We start from the raw sequence: 18147 nt of genomic DNA on the forward strand, positions 1-18147 counted from the left end.
ACTAGTGTCTCCATATCTACTAAGCTGGTGCAGAAGTAAGTGTGGTTTTTTGCACTGTTGAAATTTGCCATTATTAGCATATTTAAGAATGCCATACAATTCTTAAATAATTATGGTTATGTTATGTACTGCTTTAATACACATTTCTTGCTTTTTGTTTCTTGATACTGAATTATTTGCTGTTTCTTTTATATTTATTTAGTATAAAATAAAAATGGAAATTTTAGACAAAAAGCAAACTCAGTTTTTTCACATAAGTTCAAAACTGGTTATAAAGCAGCAGACACAGCCCACAACACCAGCAATGCATCTGGCAGAGACACCACTAGTGAATGTGCACTACAATGGTGGTAGGAACAGCTAGTGAACATACACTCCAGTGGTGGTAGAAACCACTAGTGAACTTACACTCCAGTGGTGGTAGGAACCACTAGTGAATGCACACTCCAGTGGTGGTAGAAACCACTAGTGAATGTGCACTCCAGTGGTGGTAGGAATCTCTAGTGAATGTGCACTCCAGTGGTGGTAGGAACCACTAGTGAATGCACACACCAGTGGTGGTAGGAACTAGTGAATGTGCACTCCAGTGGTGGTAGGAATCTCTAGTGAACCTGCACTGCAATGGTGGTGCAACCGCTAGTAAACATGCAGTAAAATGTGGGGTAAGATCTGGCCTAGGAACTGCTAGTGAATGTGCACTACAGTGGTCATAGAAACTACTAGTGAACATACACTACAATGGTAGTAGGAACCTCTAGTGAATGTGCATTACAGTGGTGGGGTAAGAAGTTTGCAGAAGAAAGTGCCTTGAAGATGAGGAATACAGTGGTCAGCCTTCACAAAATGACAATGACCTTTTTTTTTTTTTATAACTAATTACATAATAAGTTGACAAGCAACTACACATAGACCATTCGACGGTCGTCTGTATGTGAGGAAAATGGAAAGGTGAAAAGACTTGATAAGTGGATGCCTTGTAAACTGACTTAAAATGGAAACAAAGTCATCTGAACTGTGTTCTCTCTTACTCTGTGAAGTCATCTGAACTGTGTCCTCTCTTACCCTGTGAAGTCATCTGAACTGTGTCCTCTCTTTTTCTATGAAGTCATCTGAACTGTGTCTCTCTTCTTGAAGTCATCTGAACTGTGTCCTCTCTTACCCTGTGAAGTCATCTGAACTGTGTCCTCTCTTACTCTGTGAAGTCATCTGAACTGTGTCCTCTCTTTTTCTATGAAGTCATCTGAACTGTGTCCTCTCTTACTCTGTGAAGTCATCTGAACTGTGTCCTCTTTTTTTTTTTTTTTTTTTTTTGTTTCTCTTTTTTATGAAGTCATCTGAACTGTGTCCTCTCTTTTTCTATGAAGTCATCTGAACTGTGTCCTCTCTTACTCTGTGAAGTCATCTGAACTCTTTCCGTTTCTTACTCTATGAAGTCACCTGAACTGTGTCCTCTCTTACTCTGTGAAGTCATCTGAACTGTGTCCTCTCTTACCCTGTGAAGTCATCTGAACTGTGTCCTCTCTTTTTCTATGAAGTCATCTGAACTGTGTCCTCTCTTACCCTGTGAAGTCATCTGAACTGTGTCCTCTCTTACTCTATGAAGTCATCTGAACTGTGTCCTCTCTTACTCTGTGAAGTCATCTGAACTGTGTCCTCTCTTACTCTGTGAAGTCATCTGAACTGTGTCCTCTCTTTTTCTATGAAGTCATCTGAACTGTGTCCTCTCTTTTTCTATGAAGTCATCTGAACTGTGTCCTCTCTTACTCTGTGAAGTCATCTGAACTGTTGTCCTCTTATTCTATGCAAACAACCATTTCTCAACGTAATTGTGATGTGTAAGGAAAAGTGGAGTGTCAAACCAAGATGTTTCAAAAACACTTCCTAAGGGTTCAAGTGTGTGCATGCATGGTGCTCTCTCTTCCCTCTCCCCGCCTTTACCTCTCCCTGCTTCCTTCCCTCCTCCCTCCTTCTCCTTCCCCTCTTTCAGAAAGTCATGGTTATTGGCACTCTGCTGCTGCTCTGGCTGATGAGTCTGTCAAAACCATCCCACCTGAGAAGTGTGCTTAGCAAATCCATGAGATACATGGAAAACTGCAATGCTTACAGCCCAACTCTCCACAAAGGGCCTGACCTTACATCAAGCAACAAATGCTTCAGAAACAGAACAAAGGAGGCTACCAAGTTTTGTCCACCACATTTACCCAACAACGCACTACTGCTTATTCAAGAACCTAGAAAGCTTTTCTCAATAAGAACTATTTCACAATTAGCAGGATGTGGAAATTAGTCAAATTCCTGAATAAACAAACATTTCTTATTAGCAAAAGTTGTTGATCTTAATGGTTCCAATTCTAATTAGTAAAAATGTATTCAAGTCTAGCTGTAATGATTTAAAATTCAATTCCTTTTGCATCCATCCCGTAACATTATTCTACTTATTCTACATCAACTGTTTATCTTATCACCAAAGGGTTTTATTAGCTCACTAAATGCTAAGATCTCTTCCTTCTTATACTGACTCTGCCAAATTCTATCAGCTTTTAAGCTTTATTCCATCAGTCTGCTAACTACTTAAGCCACGTGCATATTCCACTCACAATGCGTCAGTCTGTCTGCTAACTACTTAGGCCACATGCATACTCCACTCCATTCACAGTCCGTCATTCTGTCTGCTAACTACTTAAGTCACATGCATACTCCACTCCATTCATAGTCCATCTGTCAGCAGCATCTTACCCTAACTGACTTCTTAACTGTTCAGTCTTACACTTGCTCTCTCTTCTGGAGGTCCCCTTTGATGGCTCTCCTCTTGGTCTATATCCTAACCAGGCTGATATGATGTGTCTCTTTTTCATCTATTCTAAATGTAGCTGTTTAGTCCAGTTTCTCATTTTCTCTGTATGTTGTTCCTAAAAAAAAAAAAAAAACCCAACTGCCACCAAATAGGAACAGAAAAAAAAAAAAAGCAGTATTTCTATACACTGTCACAGGAGTAAAAGCATTTTACACATACTATTTTATATACATAAAGTATATTCAAATACAAGCAAGTATGGGGAAATGATGGTTTAGAAAAATAAGAACACTTACTTACCCCCATCAAAGTCACAAAACACACCTATTTTCTCAGGAACGGGAACATCCAAAGCTTTGACCTTATTATTATGCTTTGCAGCAAAAGTGTTCTGTAACCAACTGTTGACATGGATGCACCAACTAGTGTTTGTCTTTCCTAACTGGTCAAATTTCCCCAAAGTTTTGTATGCTACGCCCACACTATAGGATTTGCAATCCTTCTGGGCCTTTACTTCCCAATAATGTTGTCCACTTTCAATAGCAGTGTCTCCTATAAAAAAAGATCAGAAAAAAAGTTTTGACTCTTAGTTATTCTTAAGAGTCAGACTTTTACTTATTACATGTTCTACAACAACATAATTTTTTTCTTCATAGAGCAAATCTCACAATGTAGCTCAGGCTAGACACAAGCTCATGATCCTTCCACCTCAGCCTCCCAAGTACTCGATTACAGGCTAAATACCCACTAAATTTAACTACTCTTTCCATGAAAAAATTATGTCAACAACAGATGCTAAATGCAGAGTATGTGCTATAAATTTACATGTATTACTTATGTTTCTATGAATATAAAATACTTCAAAGACTTTCTTTGTTAGGATCCCTTCAAGGATTACATATCCATGAGCTGAAGTAGAGATTTAAAAGTCCCAGTAGGTCAATCTGAAGACTGTAAGTACTTGTAACTCTCAAAGGCTTCTACAGAGACTCGTTCACTACACAGGCAGGCTTTCTAGATGTGATCAGGAAGGCTACAGTGTGCTATATGATCTTAAATCTGAGAAAAGTATGCTTTAACCTACCTAGCACTGTGTATGACTCCCCAGTAAAACGGTCTCTGCTGCCTCTTACTGTTGGTGGCCTGGAGCCTACAGATGTCCGTTTTGGGGATGGCGTACCACTTCTAAAAAAAAAAAAAAATCAGGAAAAAAGAAAAATACTTATGTTGAAAATGGTTCATAAATTATGAAAACAAATCATAGCAAAAGTCTCTGAAAATACTTTCATTATATTGCAACATCTTATTTGATATGAATTAAGAGTTATCAGTTATAAGCAGTCAAATGTAAGAAGCCATCAACACAAAGCAGGCTGAAAACACTACTGTCATGCAGACTGAGCAAGGCTTATACAAAGAGCACACAGCTAAAATAAGAAACAATGCCAAATGAGACAAGATTTGCTCATGGGAAAAAAATTAAGAAAGATCTTGGGTTATAGCTTATAAATATTTTATAACTTAATTTAAATAAAAGCAAAGGCCAAAACTGCGTTCCTTATATAACCACAACTAAGTAATCATTTTATTAGCATTATCTTTATTCTTGATTTTCTCTTCTTAAAAAGGGAAAGTCACCTGAATCTATGTATTGGAAATATCAAATTTCAAAGCATGTCCTCTATTACAGTAAATAAGATCCAATATGGTCTCCTTTCATAGCAAATAATATGACAAATGAACTGGACATTATTAGACTCTTCACCTCTCAAAAACTTCAAACAGATTAAATTTCCAGAACGTATTTGTTGTAACTATCAAGGTAGTTCCATGGTATACTTTTTGCAATCTCAGTTCCTTGTAGCTTGTCCCCCAAGAGGTTTGGAAAGTCTGCTTTAATTATACTCAATTTGTACTTGAAAAGCATTTGCTTTTTTGGTTAATATCATCCTAAAGTTAGGCTGTAGAAACAGTTCAAATGGTGAAGTGTTTAGTGTGCAGGATAAGGACTGGATTTCAGTCAGTCAGGAATGGTGATTTGCACTTGTAACCCGAGAACTGCACAAGTGGAGATAGGTGGATCCCCGGGGCTCAATGGCCAGCTGACTTCCTTGATGAGTCCCAGGAAAATAAGAGACCCAGTCTCAAATTACAGGGTGGACGGCACCAGAGGAATACTGCCTACCTACCTACAGGCAAGCAAGCAAACACGCATGTATGCGAGCACTCACACACTAAAGGAAGGGAGATTTTGAGAGATTATTCTTAGATTATTTAGAGAAAATGAAAACACTGTACTCTCATTACTATTTAGAAGTTTTCCAATACAGTTGCACTAGAATTTTTCTTCCAAAGAAAAAAAATAAATTTAGTAGAAAATAAATTACCAAATAAAATCAGCATACAAATCCCTTATAAATGCAAAACAAAAATAAAGATATTAAAAGTCATTTCATATGATCCAATAACTTCAATTTTCATTGTCTAAATGTTATCATGCTATCAAGAACAGACTTATTAGATGGTTTCCAATAATTACATTTAACTGGACTGCTTCAAGTATCTACTTTGTAGTGAATGCTATTAAGTAGCGTGATTACATAGAACAATAAAATATGCATGGATTAGCTTAACCCTTCCTAAAAGAGATCAAAAGTCCTTTATTATTATACAATTTTAAAAATACATTAAAAATGAAAATTGAAAAAATATTCATAAGCGTAAATACTGCTGTAAATAAAAACCAAAAGTATATGTGAGAGACTATTAACAGTGATTATTTAACATGTCAGAATAATAAAGAATATTCTTTTCCTTAAAAAGTAATTTTTTTGTAAATTATACATTGTTTGTTCAGGCAGCATGAACAGGGATGAATGAGGATTGGCAAATGAAAATTTCTGTAAAACTTGTTGGGGCAGGAAGAGCAAAAAGGAATTGAGTGGGAGAAAAAATCCACAAGAATTCTCCAAAATAGAGAACTGAAATAAATAAAATCCCCAAGTGTCGTTGCATATGCCTGTAATCTTAGCACTCAAAGGGTTGAGGCAGGAGGACTGCAAGTTTGAGAGTAGTCTAAGAGCAGGTTTGAAGCCAGAATGAGCTAAATATGGAGTCTGTCACAAAATGCTGGAGGGCAGAGAGTGAAAATAAAGAAAAACATTATTTTGAACAAATGTATTTTTTAATTTTTTCAAGAAGGTTGAAAAATTTAGTAGATAGTTAATTACCAAACATAATTAGGATACAGATTAGTATACAGAAAAAAAAATTGGCAGGCTGGGCAGTGGTGGCACATGCCTTTAATCCCAGCACTCAGGAGGCAGAGGCAGGAGGATATCTGTGAGTTCGAGGCCAGCATGGTCTACAGAGCAAGATCCAGGACAGGCACCAAAACTACACAGAGAAACCCTGTCTTGAAAAACAAAAAACAAAAAACAAAAAAAAAAAAAATTGGCCTGACCAAACTTACTAAGCTTGTACTTATGAAGCAACACTGTTAAGAGTCATTAAGTAGTAAGAATACAAAATCTGTAAACACTGTCAAATTAGTGACAACTCAAAAAAGAAAAAAAAAATTTCCACATCACACTCTCCTTTTTCATTCTTTTTATATAAATGCTGGGGAAGGTTAAAAACCTGATTATAAATACTCTTTGTGTTTTCAAGTATTGTATCTTGAGCTAAAGGGGAAAGACAACACTTGTTTTTCTCAAATTGAAAAAAAGTGGATGGACAGACAGATAGGCAGACAGACATCTCCATTCCCATTATCCTGTGTGGGGAGGATAAAGCTGCTTTAGGTGGGTGGTTTTCAAGACATGTTCTGGACTCAAGGAAACCCACAATGCCCCAGAGGCTACTATGGGGCTCTGGAGTGAAAGCAGGCAGGGCTCCTTCCTATCTAACCAGTTATCCTTCTCTTTTTAGATTAGTTTCTGGGCACATTTCATTTGAAGAAGCCATTCTGTTGCTTCAGAAGTATGGGGAGCACTGTTTTAGGTGCAACATTAGGAAAGCCTGAAAAAGAACATGGTTAAAAATAAAAGTAAGATTGGCCTAACACGGCTCATAAATTATAACAAAAAGTTCTAAACTTCTGAAACATCTGTGCAATACGAGACTTCTGTGTGATTCACAAGTATTTGCTAAACAGTCATTTGAAGCTGGTATCTGAAATGAGCTTCTCCAGTAGGAAAAATGACTGGGTACCAAAGATGAACTAACTCAGCCACCAAAATATTAGTGCACATTAGCCTTCCTCTTCACAAGTTAACTGGATTTCATATATTAAAATTTACATACAACAAACATAGTTTTCACTAACAAGTGTATTTGTAGAGAACACATTTTGAAACTAGAGAAGGCATGGGCTCTGCTTTAGAACAGCAGTCTTTCACTGCATCTAGCTGGATAGTTGGATAGTTTTTCTTGTATTAGTTATAAGCTTTCTTTAATTTTAGACAAAAAGAGAGGAAATGTGGTGGCATTGTGTTTCCCAAAATATTGTGTACCTTAATAAACTTATCACGTGGAGAGGCTGGCACACAATCATGACTGTGATCGCTTTTCGGCTGAGAGATGGAGAAAGAAAGTAAAAAAGGTCTTGCTGTGGGTAACCAAGAAATCAATGATCAATGAAAGGAGAGAAGAAAGAAGTTACAGTAAATGTGTAATTAAGGGGGAGCAAGGATTAAAAGCAGCAAGCCAGGATGCTATGATGTAGGCACAACTACAACAACTTGGCAATGTTAGTTTTCTTCCTGTTCTGGTGCTACATGTACATGTTACAGAAGGACTCTGCTGTATACCCAGGCCCATTTGAAGAACTTTTTTTTTTTTTTTTTAAATTGAGACAGGGTTTCTCTGTGTAGCTTTGGAGCCTGTCCTAGAACTCACTCTGTAGCCCAGGCTGGCCCAAACTCACAGAGATCAGCCTCCTCTGCCTCCCGAGTGCTGGGATTGAAGGCGTGCATCACCACTGCCCAGCTTCTTTTTTTTTTTAGTTTTATTTATTATGTATACAGCGTTCTGTTTTGCATGTATCCCTGCAGGCGAGACCAGGGCACCAGATCTCATTACAGATGGTTAAGAGCCACCATGTAGGTGCTGGGAATTGAACTCAGGACCTCTGGAAGAACAGCCAGTGCTCTTAACCTCTGAGCCATCTCTCCAGCCCTTGAAGGACTCTTAAAACACAAATTATCAGAGTGGCACAGGAGGGCAGGTCAAGGAGCTGGTGAAGTAAGTAAATGTTTCCCTTACCAACAGGCATGGACTAAAAGACGGTAGTAAAAAGACAATGCATATACAACCGTGTATGTGGTGCCTTCAATACATGGTTGCTATGGTAAGGGAAGCACCTCAGGGAAGGAAAGTAATGGAACAGGAACTGCATCTTATTGCCATCCTCAGCACACAGGAGATACTCAGTATCCTTGCTAAAATATGGTATTATTGGTGAAGGGCCAACTCTGCTCTTTCAGTCTTAAAAATGGAAAGAATACAGTCTTTAACATTTTTTGTTTTGTTTTGTTTTTCGAGACAGGGTTTCTCTGTAACATCCCTAGCTATACTAGAACTAGCTCTGTAGACCAGGCTGCCCTTGAACTCACAGAGAACCACCTGTCTCTGAGTCCTGAGTGCTGGGATTAAAGGCATGAGCCACTACTGCCCAGCTAGAATTTTTTTTTTTTAATGACAAAGTGTTGAGTATCGAGAAGGTAAAACAGAATCAGAATCAACTGGGACATCTTTACAAACTACCCAAAGTTCATTTACTCCTCCACTGATGGGTCCAACTGTCTTCTGGGAAGAAACTCATTTTGAAAACTATTTTCCAAGTACAGTCACAAACATTTAGAGGACAGTAACAGTAGAAAAAAGAGGGAACATTTAACTGAGTCTGGCTTCAAAATATATTAAGGGCTCATCTAAAAAACCAAAGAAACAAAATTAAAATACTGTGACTTACCAGTAGTAAAGAAATACAAGGAAGCATGAAAAACAGAATGAGATAATTGCTGAGGTGACAGTTTAGCTTCAAAGTTAAATAAAGAAAATGTTTCATCTTAGTACCCCCACCCTCCAACTCTGCAGTACATTCTTGCAAGGACAGCAACCATCACCTTGTGTACCAAACAGTCTCTATCCATCTTAAAGGGACCTTGGCTACATAACTGGATTATGTACTGGAGTAGCTCCTAGAGCGAATTGTTTTACCTGCTTTCCAAATGATTTGTCACCCAACTCAGCTTGTTCTCTACTGTAAGATAAACAGAATGGGTTCCCCTACTTTAAAATAATCATTTTTCATATTGTCTATAAAGAATTTCGTCTTGTAGGCTCAAGCTTTGGTTCCAATCTGCCTTTTTAGTCTTGTCACCCTTAGAGTACTGTACAACTAAATGTTCCAGCCAAAGCGTTCTTTAATTCTTAGATTACGTTGGTCTGTTGCATTTCTTCTTCATTGCAAGATGAAACACCATGTATTCTTCCACTTCTGGAAGAATCAGTCTAAATACCACTTCTTGAATGAGGGTCTTCCAGACACTACTTATGCTAATTGTATAGACTCTAGATCCTGATCAAAACCCTATTGTGACATTTCACACACAATCATAGACAACTACAAAGACTACCAGGCAGGCTTGCAGGAGGCCTGGGTAGGGAGCCTTGGTGTCACACAGTAGAGTGGGCAGCCCTGCTCATACCAAATGTGGAGAATACCGAGTTCCACAGCAGTTTCTAGAGGAACTCATATCCCCTAGCTAAAAAAAAACAGTGCTCAGAGACCAATCAGAATTCTTGGCCTACTCAGCTTTAGTTAGAGAGCTGTTCTTATGGAAGAAAAGCCTATGCACAGACATTTTTTAAAGTGTGTGCACAGGGGAGCCAGGTTTTGTCACTTATCCCCAACTTCTTTAGTATTTTATTCCATAACCAACACAGACGTTTTGCTTGGGGCTTTCTGCCGGTGTCAAGACTTTCCACCTATAACCTGTGTTAATTCACCTGACCCTCCCTGGGTGCCATTCAACTGAGGAAAAGAGAACACAGGCTGAGTGAGCACCCTTTACTCTGTGACCTTTCTTACACTATAATAGCAAGGCGGTAAAGACTTGCCTGATATAACTGCTTGGCACACAGTTCTAACTGACCGCCTCAACATCTGGCAGCTCTGAACAACTTCTTTTAGTTTATCACTACACACAATGACCACCTGTATCATTATTTCATGTGTATATATCTTGTCTATATGACTTATACTAAGTTTTTTAAAAGAAAGGATAGTGTTTACCCTATAAATCCCATAATATCTAACATATGTTCTATAACAAATAAGTATTTATGAAAAAGATAAATATATACATGTTGAGCAGCTCTAATCTAAACATCTGAAATATTTCAATACTAAAAACTCTGAGCACTACTACAATGCCATGAGTAGGAAATGCTATACCTAACCTGTAGCAAGTCAGTTAAAACACTGGTACACTAAAACATGTACAAAGTATTTTCAGACTATGAATATAAGGTGCACATTAAACAAATTTTGAGTTTAGAGTTAGGTCCCAATCTTATGATATCTCATTTATATGTGCAAATATTTCAAAATCTAGAATACTTTTGAGTGTCAAGTGTTTCAGATAAGGGATACTCATATAACATTCCATAAATAGCCAACATATATAATACCCTTAAAAGAAAGGAGAAAGATATAACATAGTCTGAAATGTTAAATACAGTCTACAATTTTCCTAGCCACCAAATAAAATGTTATGCCGTCTATCAAATCCAACAGTATTTACAACACAAGTGCAGTCACTTTCACCAATATAGGAGTACATAAGCCCAAAAGAAGAGACATCTTTGAGAAGAGAGTATGTGTGGGTATCTGGTAAAGATATGTGATATCTTCACATAAACATCTTCTTACTTAAGCAACCTGCAATGATCCCTATTTTTGGCACTGTCTTAATCATTTTATCCACGATGTTTATAATTTCTAATTGAAATCATATAATTATTATAGAACAATCCAAGCCTGTCTCATATCAAATACATATAAAAGCAAGCAATAATGTTATTGAATACAGTGAAATAAGAAAGATGCCAAGTATAAGTAAAAGCAGGGTAAAAATCAAATGAGAAAATAGTCCTTTTAAAGCAGAGCATATGTTGTTATCATATACAGTGTAACTCAAAGAATGCAGTTCACTACAATGCTGTAAATTCAAAACACAAGCACCAATAGAGACAGTCTACACAACGCAGCATTTTAACTTAGGAAGGCTGCTGCAATGGCGTCTGCTTATTGGTTAAAAGAAATTATTCAGCCAAGCTAGATACTAAGTCCTCCTAGAACTAGACAGACACAGATCATCACCTTGTGTGTTTCTTCAGTGAAGTAACATGGACACTGTCAGATAAAAATAGGCAACTGTTAAGATACCACTTTACTACTTAAATTTAACATCTTACAACAGAACTGAATGCTTGCTTGAGTGGTTTTTGATTCACTGTTCTAACTCACAGACATTTACCATCAGTCTGGGCAAAACTTTACCACTAAAAACTTATGGTTTCCACATTCTGATTCATCGAGGAAAGTTATAACAAAAACAAAAGGTCCTCAAGCCTGACTCTTGAGTTCAGTGGGTTGCTCTTAAGCAGCAAAGCTTAGGGTAGAAAAGCTCAAAGTTGTCATTTAGTGCAGCTCTCTTTCAGGTAAGACAGATGACCTATAAGCCTGGCTAGAGGTCAAGAAACTTCTCTTTTACTACTTTAGATTGGTGTATCTATAACATTAAAGAACAGACTGCTGAAATAAAAATGTATGAACAATTACGAAAGAAACTAAGAAAAAGGTATGAAAATGTTACAAATTTAAGTTTTGACAGTTGATACAATATTCTTCACCTCTGAGTTCCTAACATAATCATAAATATATTACTAGGTAGAATAAACATTAAGATTATGAGGTATTGTCAAATAAGAATCAACATACAAACACCTGTCCATAAAGTAAGAAATTTAGTATCAGTTAGGACCAAAGAGGAGTCAATGTATAAACACGTATCCACATAACAGGTTTCATGAACTGACTTACCTGCCCTTATTCTCTTTTCCTTTAACTTTACTTTCTTGGCCTTTTCCTCCAGTAGGATCCCACTCTACACAGGAATCTTCAACTTTCAAGTTCAAATGTGATGATGAGTTATCTAAACTGAAGTTAAGTGCTGCCCAAGACAATGGTTAACAAGTGTAAGATGTCTCCACTGTCTGGAACACACCTGCCATATTATTTCTTACTCAACTGAGCCAATTCTGTGCAAAGAGAAAGAAATTCCAATCCCTAACCCTCACACATAAACTCTGAATGCTTAGGTTGTAGTTTATAACTCCCACCTATTTTCATTTCTATTTTCTCTGCACATCCTATACACTAGCCAAGTACAGTGCACTTGCATTGCTGATGGTATCTCTGCTTCTACAGAATGCTCCATCAGCACACAGTAATCAAAATTTCATGTTATTAGAATTATCAGTTGGTTCTCAGCTGATTGTTTTGACTAAAGGAAAAAGAGAATTGGTACAAATACAGAGGAAGAAAAAGCAATATAGTATATAAAATGATAATGTAAAAATAGCACAAGTATTCTCTCAGAAGCATTACTACATTAACAATTCCACACTTCAACTCTCATTAGTGCTAAACTGAGATCAGCATGAATATACTAGAGTCAACGATGGTGACATAACCAAAGGAACCAAGCCAGAGGACAGATGTCTTGTTTGACCGAGTAGAAGAGAAAAACATCCACTTCATGAAAACAAGGCAAACAAACAAAAACATAAAACAACCTATGCTTTTTAGATTATTTGATGTTTTAGGAAATTATATGTACTATTTAAAAATCTTGGAAGTGCTTATTGGGGAAATTGGTGAAATATAGTATTAGCTTACCTTTCTAGAAACTGAGAAATAAAAAACATTAAAATGAGTGATTCAGGAGCTGTACAATGCTGTTTCTTCTATTTTGTAATGCAATTCCCAAACTATCTTAGAAGGTAACAGCTACATTTACAAGTTAATCTGCTTCTGCTACATTTCCTGCCAAAAGTTCAATTTTTGGTAATTAAGATTAAAGAAATATTCTTTTATAATACATCATTTTGCTTACAGATATTAGTTGAAATTAGCTGAGGCTTTTTTGAGCCTGTGAAATATGCATCACCAAACAAGATGAGCACGTAGGACCTAATGATTACCCTGTGGATGAAGTGTCCTTTCATTCCTGATTCTAGCAAGAGCAATTCAATTCCAACATGCATCACAGTTATTGTTCATTGTTTCACTTAAGAAACATCTGAATAAAAATCTACTGACTTCACAGCTCTACTAAATGTCATACTACACAAGGAAGTCAATCACTTTCAAAAGCTGCATCTAAGCAGAAGTAAACAGAGGAAGAATAATGCAGCTTTTCAGTAAAAAGAAGATTGAATTCTTTAACATAATTCTTTAATAGGTAGATACACTGAGAAATTTCTAAAGTCAACTGCTTTATGGAAACAGTTACCCTCTGTATGTTAGGTATTAGGTTATGCAGTTAAGAGCATCTATGTTTTTGGGAGAAAGAAAACTTGGCTTTAACATGAAGGTGCCATCAATGCCCATAGCTTACAAAAATCCTGAGGCCATCAGAAAGACAAATCCTAGGCTGTTCCTCAGTATTTCTTATGATGCAGTAAAGAGCCACCAGCCACCTGGGTGGCAGAAAAAGGCACCACCCCAAATGACTTGTGACCCAACTCATCAAATACCATACCATCCAAAGAGAAGGACACAGGTTTCCAAGAGTGTGTCATGTTTAGTTTCTTTCTTTCTACTGACACTATCACTTTATTAGACCTCTGTTAAGTCATACATCTTCTCTAAGGTAACAGGGACAACTCTAAAAGCAAAAAAGAACAGAGAGCGGGGGCTGAGAAAGGATTAGCTGTCTTGAAAGTAAGATCCTGTCTCTAATACTATAAAGCTAAACCACAGGCACTATTTGAAGCTGGAGAGAAGTTTTGTTATCTAGTAATAGAATTTATCTTTACAAGCAAGGAAAAGATAATATACCTTAAAATTTCTGGTGATAAGAACTTAACAGTACTCATCACTTTTACAATTTTTATGCCAGAAGAAATAATGCTACATACATTGAAGGGACAGAAATAAACAATGCTAGCTGTGTTATATTTCCATGGGCCTGAGCTATTTAATTGCCACTCCTCTTCCCTCCATTCTCTGCTGGTATACTGATTGGTACTGGGTAGTCAAAAGCAGCAGGAACAAGCCAAGCAACTTAGTAAACAATGTTGAATTGTTTTTAAAAACCTGGACTTTTTCCTACAATGCTTATGTTTTCATTAATAGTCACATCAATGCTACAAAATAATCCCAGAAATTTTGTAATCCATAGTTGTATAATAATTTGATTTGGGACTCTCTGAAGATCAGAATCAGTTACTGGGTCTCAGGATTGTATTTCAATCTAGGCTAACCTTAGGAAGTTACTGCTAGAGACCCCAGAGACCAGAATCAGCTTAATCGTTCTCTATGAACCCAAGATCAATCAAGAGCCTGCTTAGTAAAACCCAGACACTGCTAAAGGAGCAGCTATCAGACTCCCAGGAAACCATAATCCAACTATTTATTTTCCAACTTAATTTTCATAAAATTTACAGCTTGTCACAGTTAGCTTCAAGTTTGTTCACCAACTATAAAGAGACAATGAAAAGGAACACTAACAACACAAATATCTGATGCTCCTTAGGGTAAATATTTACAGCAATGCAATCTTTCCTGACAAGGGCCAAAAGTAGCTCAAGTCATGTAGAAAAGATTATCTGCCTGGAAATTTGACAAGTTTTGAAATATAAGAAGCCTTTTTGAAAAAAGTAATATCTCGATTTGATAATAAATAATTCAAAGTAATTACATTTCTTTACTAAGCTACGTATAATTCTCAAGTAAAATTATTTGCTAATTCAAATTATTTCAAATGAGAATTTTTCTAGGCCTTTATGCCACAAACATTTGTTTGTAACATCAAAAATTTACAGGCCTTGAAGGCTCAAGCACTTGACTATCATGCACAGGGGTCAAGTTATAGGCCCTAGTTTTATTGTGGTATATATGTTTATCATCTAGGTAACAGCAATTTTCTAGCATGCATATCTATTCAAATGTATCATAAATATATGCAAACTAGAAGTCAGTGGGATGCTCCAAGTCTCAAGTACCAATTACAATGTAAAGTCTAACTCAGGAAGTAAACTCAGGCAATTATCACTTCGCAAGTGGGGGAGCTCTAGAAGACTGGCTTTCCAACTGGCAAATACCTAACCATTCTTCAGTGTTACAAAGGGGACATTCATTAATCTAAACTTCTCTGAGAGGAAAACACTTGGATAAGAAGCCTACAATAAGGGATGGCCTAGAACCCAGAAGAGATTCTTCTACCCATCTAGGGCAGATCTAGGGACTGTGGTAAATAGTAATATTTCAACTTTCCTTTCGTCATTTGCGTTATGGATATCAGTAATATCTAGTAGTGATCTCTCAATATGATCTTAATGACTAAATGAATAATTTGTCATTATTGTGTATGCTATGTAATTATTAATTAACTGTATAAATGGTAATAACTGCAAGAAAATTTGGGAAAAATAGAAGGAACTTCTTTGTTACTGATTCATAATTAATTCTCTGAAATTACAGACAACTTCAGCAAAGCTTATGTATTTAACCCAAAATGTGAACTAAACACCCAGAGACAAATATAATAGCATCGCCTTGGGACAGTGGGATGGCTTAGCAGGGAAAGGCAGCTGCTACCAAGCCCACTGACCTGAACTTGATCCCTGGGCCCACACATGGAGAGAAGTGACTCCTACAAGTTGTCCTTTCACCTCTTCATGCATGCTATGGCATGTGCCCCCACCACAAACACATATGCACACAAAATATATAAAAATGTAACTTACAAAGAAACCAAATAAACAAAAATGAATTGAATCAAAGAAATTTTGCCCACACGAATATAATTGTAAGGGAAAATCTAATAAAAACCACTACCACTATAGTTCTATTTTCCCTGTCTTATATTTCCTGCATTGGAAAAGGTAGAAGTAGGTGGCAGGAAGGAATCCAACCACACGCGAAATGACCCTGACAAAGCCTCGGATATCTTCGGATGGTAAGTTCTGTCTCCTGCTGTACAAATGGCTACCAGTCTCACCTTTGGTCTCTAGGGTCACTGGGTCAGAGTATTCTCCAGCCACAGCCTTGTTGCAAGCTCGTACTCTGAAATTCATATACTTTGAATCAAATTTTAAGCCTAAAAAAAAAATGAAAGTTTTTAGTCATAAAAAGTAAAGAATTCCTTCCCAAAAGTGTGAGTATGTATCATCAAACAGACATTTTTTGTACTCCTTAGAAATCTCTTTACTTGAGAAGAATATAAACTATTTGTTAAATGGTTGATAATGTCTGAAAATAAGAATAATGACTTACCTAATATTTAATTCAAAATAAATAAATTATACAATTACCAACATTTTCAACATAGTGATAACTAGAACAGTACCCTTTCAGACTTGGTTAGAAGTGGCATTGTGCTGGTTATGGTGGCACACACCACCTGGAATACCAGCACTTAGAAAGCCAACACAGGAGGATCATTAATTCCAGGTTCACATGGGCTACAAAGCAAAGCCTATCTTCAAAGGTTGAGAACAATGACAACAAACCAATGATAGCGACAGCAGCAGCAGCAGCAGCAGCAGCAGCAGCAGCAGCAGCAGCAGCAGCAGCAAGCCTGAGTATTTCATTCAAGGACAATGTCACAATTTATAATAGCATATTCATCCAGTTTCTGGAAAGTAAACACCCCTAAGGAATTTTTATATTTATATGAAATACTTGTTTTTACATGAGAAATAAAAAGAAGTATAGCACAAATACTACCATGACCTGTGTAGTTACACCTAGACTAAAATCTTAGTCCAAATATTACTAGCTGTAAGACCATTACCAACTTGACTGATCTCTGTTTGCTAAAGTAAAAATTACAAAATCCATTCCCAACCATTCAGGTGTGCTGATTAACTCTGGTGCACTGTGTGCACATCATGCCTATTGTATAGAACACCAGCTCCTGGAAAGGGCAGTACTAAACAGGACAGGTCCTAATGTATCCTACTCTGCATAGGGTGCACCAAAAAACTTAGCTAATATTTTGTCATTTAAAACATCAAAAGTCTTCATTATACTAAGATATCTTTCTTAAAAGCATTCAAAAGGTCAACAACACACACCATAAAAAATCTTAGCTAAGTCCCAATTCTGTGTTAACATGGAGGTAATCAATCTTGTGGCAGTGAAAACAATGGTGTTTACAGTATCCCTGAAATGTGCAGGTTTGAGTAAAATAAGTAGTTTCTTTATTTTAATAAAAAATTAAAATAAATGATTAGCTGGGCATGGTGGCACATGCCCTATTCCTAGAACTCAGGAGGCAGAGCTCAAGATTGGCCTGGTACATAGTGAGGTCCAGGCCAGCTAGGACTACACAGTTAGTCTGTCTAAAAAAAGAAAAGGAAAAGAAAAAAGGAAAAATAGATTACTTTGAAATACTGTTTCCAAAACATTCTTTTATATTCACTCTGCATATACTATTTTAGTAAGTTGCAGATATTAATTAAAAGTTTTACTGATATTTTAACAGAAATTCATTTACATAATAAATATCTAAAAAAATCAGTTTGGCTAATAGAACTTAATTTTATCATTTAAAATAACAAAATATTTTTCTTAACTACACTTATTTTCTAAGGATTAGATTCATGAAATGCTGTTAGGTTACCTGATAACGTATATTCAGTACCCTTAATGTTATCAATCATTTCCCAGCATCGCTCATCCTTCACGCGTGGAAGTCCATCAAAGTTTGTTTTCCTGTATTCCATTATGAAGTGGTCAATCTTATTATCTTCTTCAGGCATTCTCCAAGCTACAGTTACAGAGTTGTCAGCCACCAAACACTCTACTGGCTCTATCTCTGGAGCTTTTGGAACTGCAGAGAAGAAAAAGAGGCGGGGGATATCATTCCTCACATATTATAACACTTTATAATATTTATTTATATTATTCTTGGCATTCAACCTTTGCTATTTCTTCTTTTTTACATATTCAAAAGTGATTCAGGCTAAGAGAAGGATAACCTATAAATTCAAAATAGTTATCTTCAAAGTCTCTTTTACTGTCAGACTATAAAAGTTGTCATTTCAAATCC

General features: G+C 36.6%; 1 protein-coding gene across 3 annotated transcripts in view; it reads right to left on the bottom strand.

The window, feature by feature from the left end:
- The window catches only part of Fsd1l (fibronectin type III and SPRY domain containing 1 like), a 62175-nt gene that overhangs the window by 10720 nt on the left and 33308 nt on the right, over positions 1–18147 (bottom strand). Inside the window, exons 7-12 of one of the 3 annotated variants that reach the window (XM_028857768.2) lie at positions 17719–17928; positions 16093–16191; positions 11907–12036; positions 11184–11216; positions 3879–3979; positions 3095–3346 (exon numbers count right to left, since the gene is read on the bottom strand). In XM_028857768.2, coding sequence (XP_028713601.1) covers positions 3095–3346; positions 3879–3979; positions 11184–11216; positions 11907–12036; positions 16093–16191; positions 17719–17928 — 825 coding nt within the window. The remainder of the gene's footprint in view (positions 1–3094; positions 3347–3878; positions 3980–11183; positions 11217–11906; positions 12037–16092; positions 16192–17718; positions 17929–18147) is intronic. The other 2 variants (XM_028857770.2, XM_028857769.2) reach the window with 2 other exon arrangements.

This window comes from Peromyscus leucopus, chromosome 2 (assembly GCF_004664715.2).
Source record: "Peromyscus leucopus breed LL Stock chromosome 2, UCI_PerLeu_2.1, whole genome shotgun sequence".
In the NCBI taxonomy this organism is placed as follows: Eukaryota; Metazoa; Chordata; class Mammalia; order Rodentia; family Cricetidae; genus Peromyscus; species Peromyscus leucopus.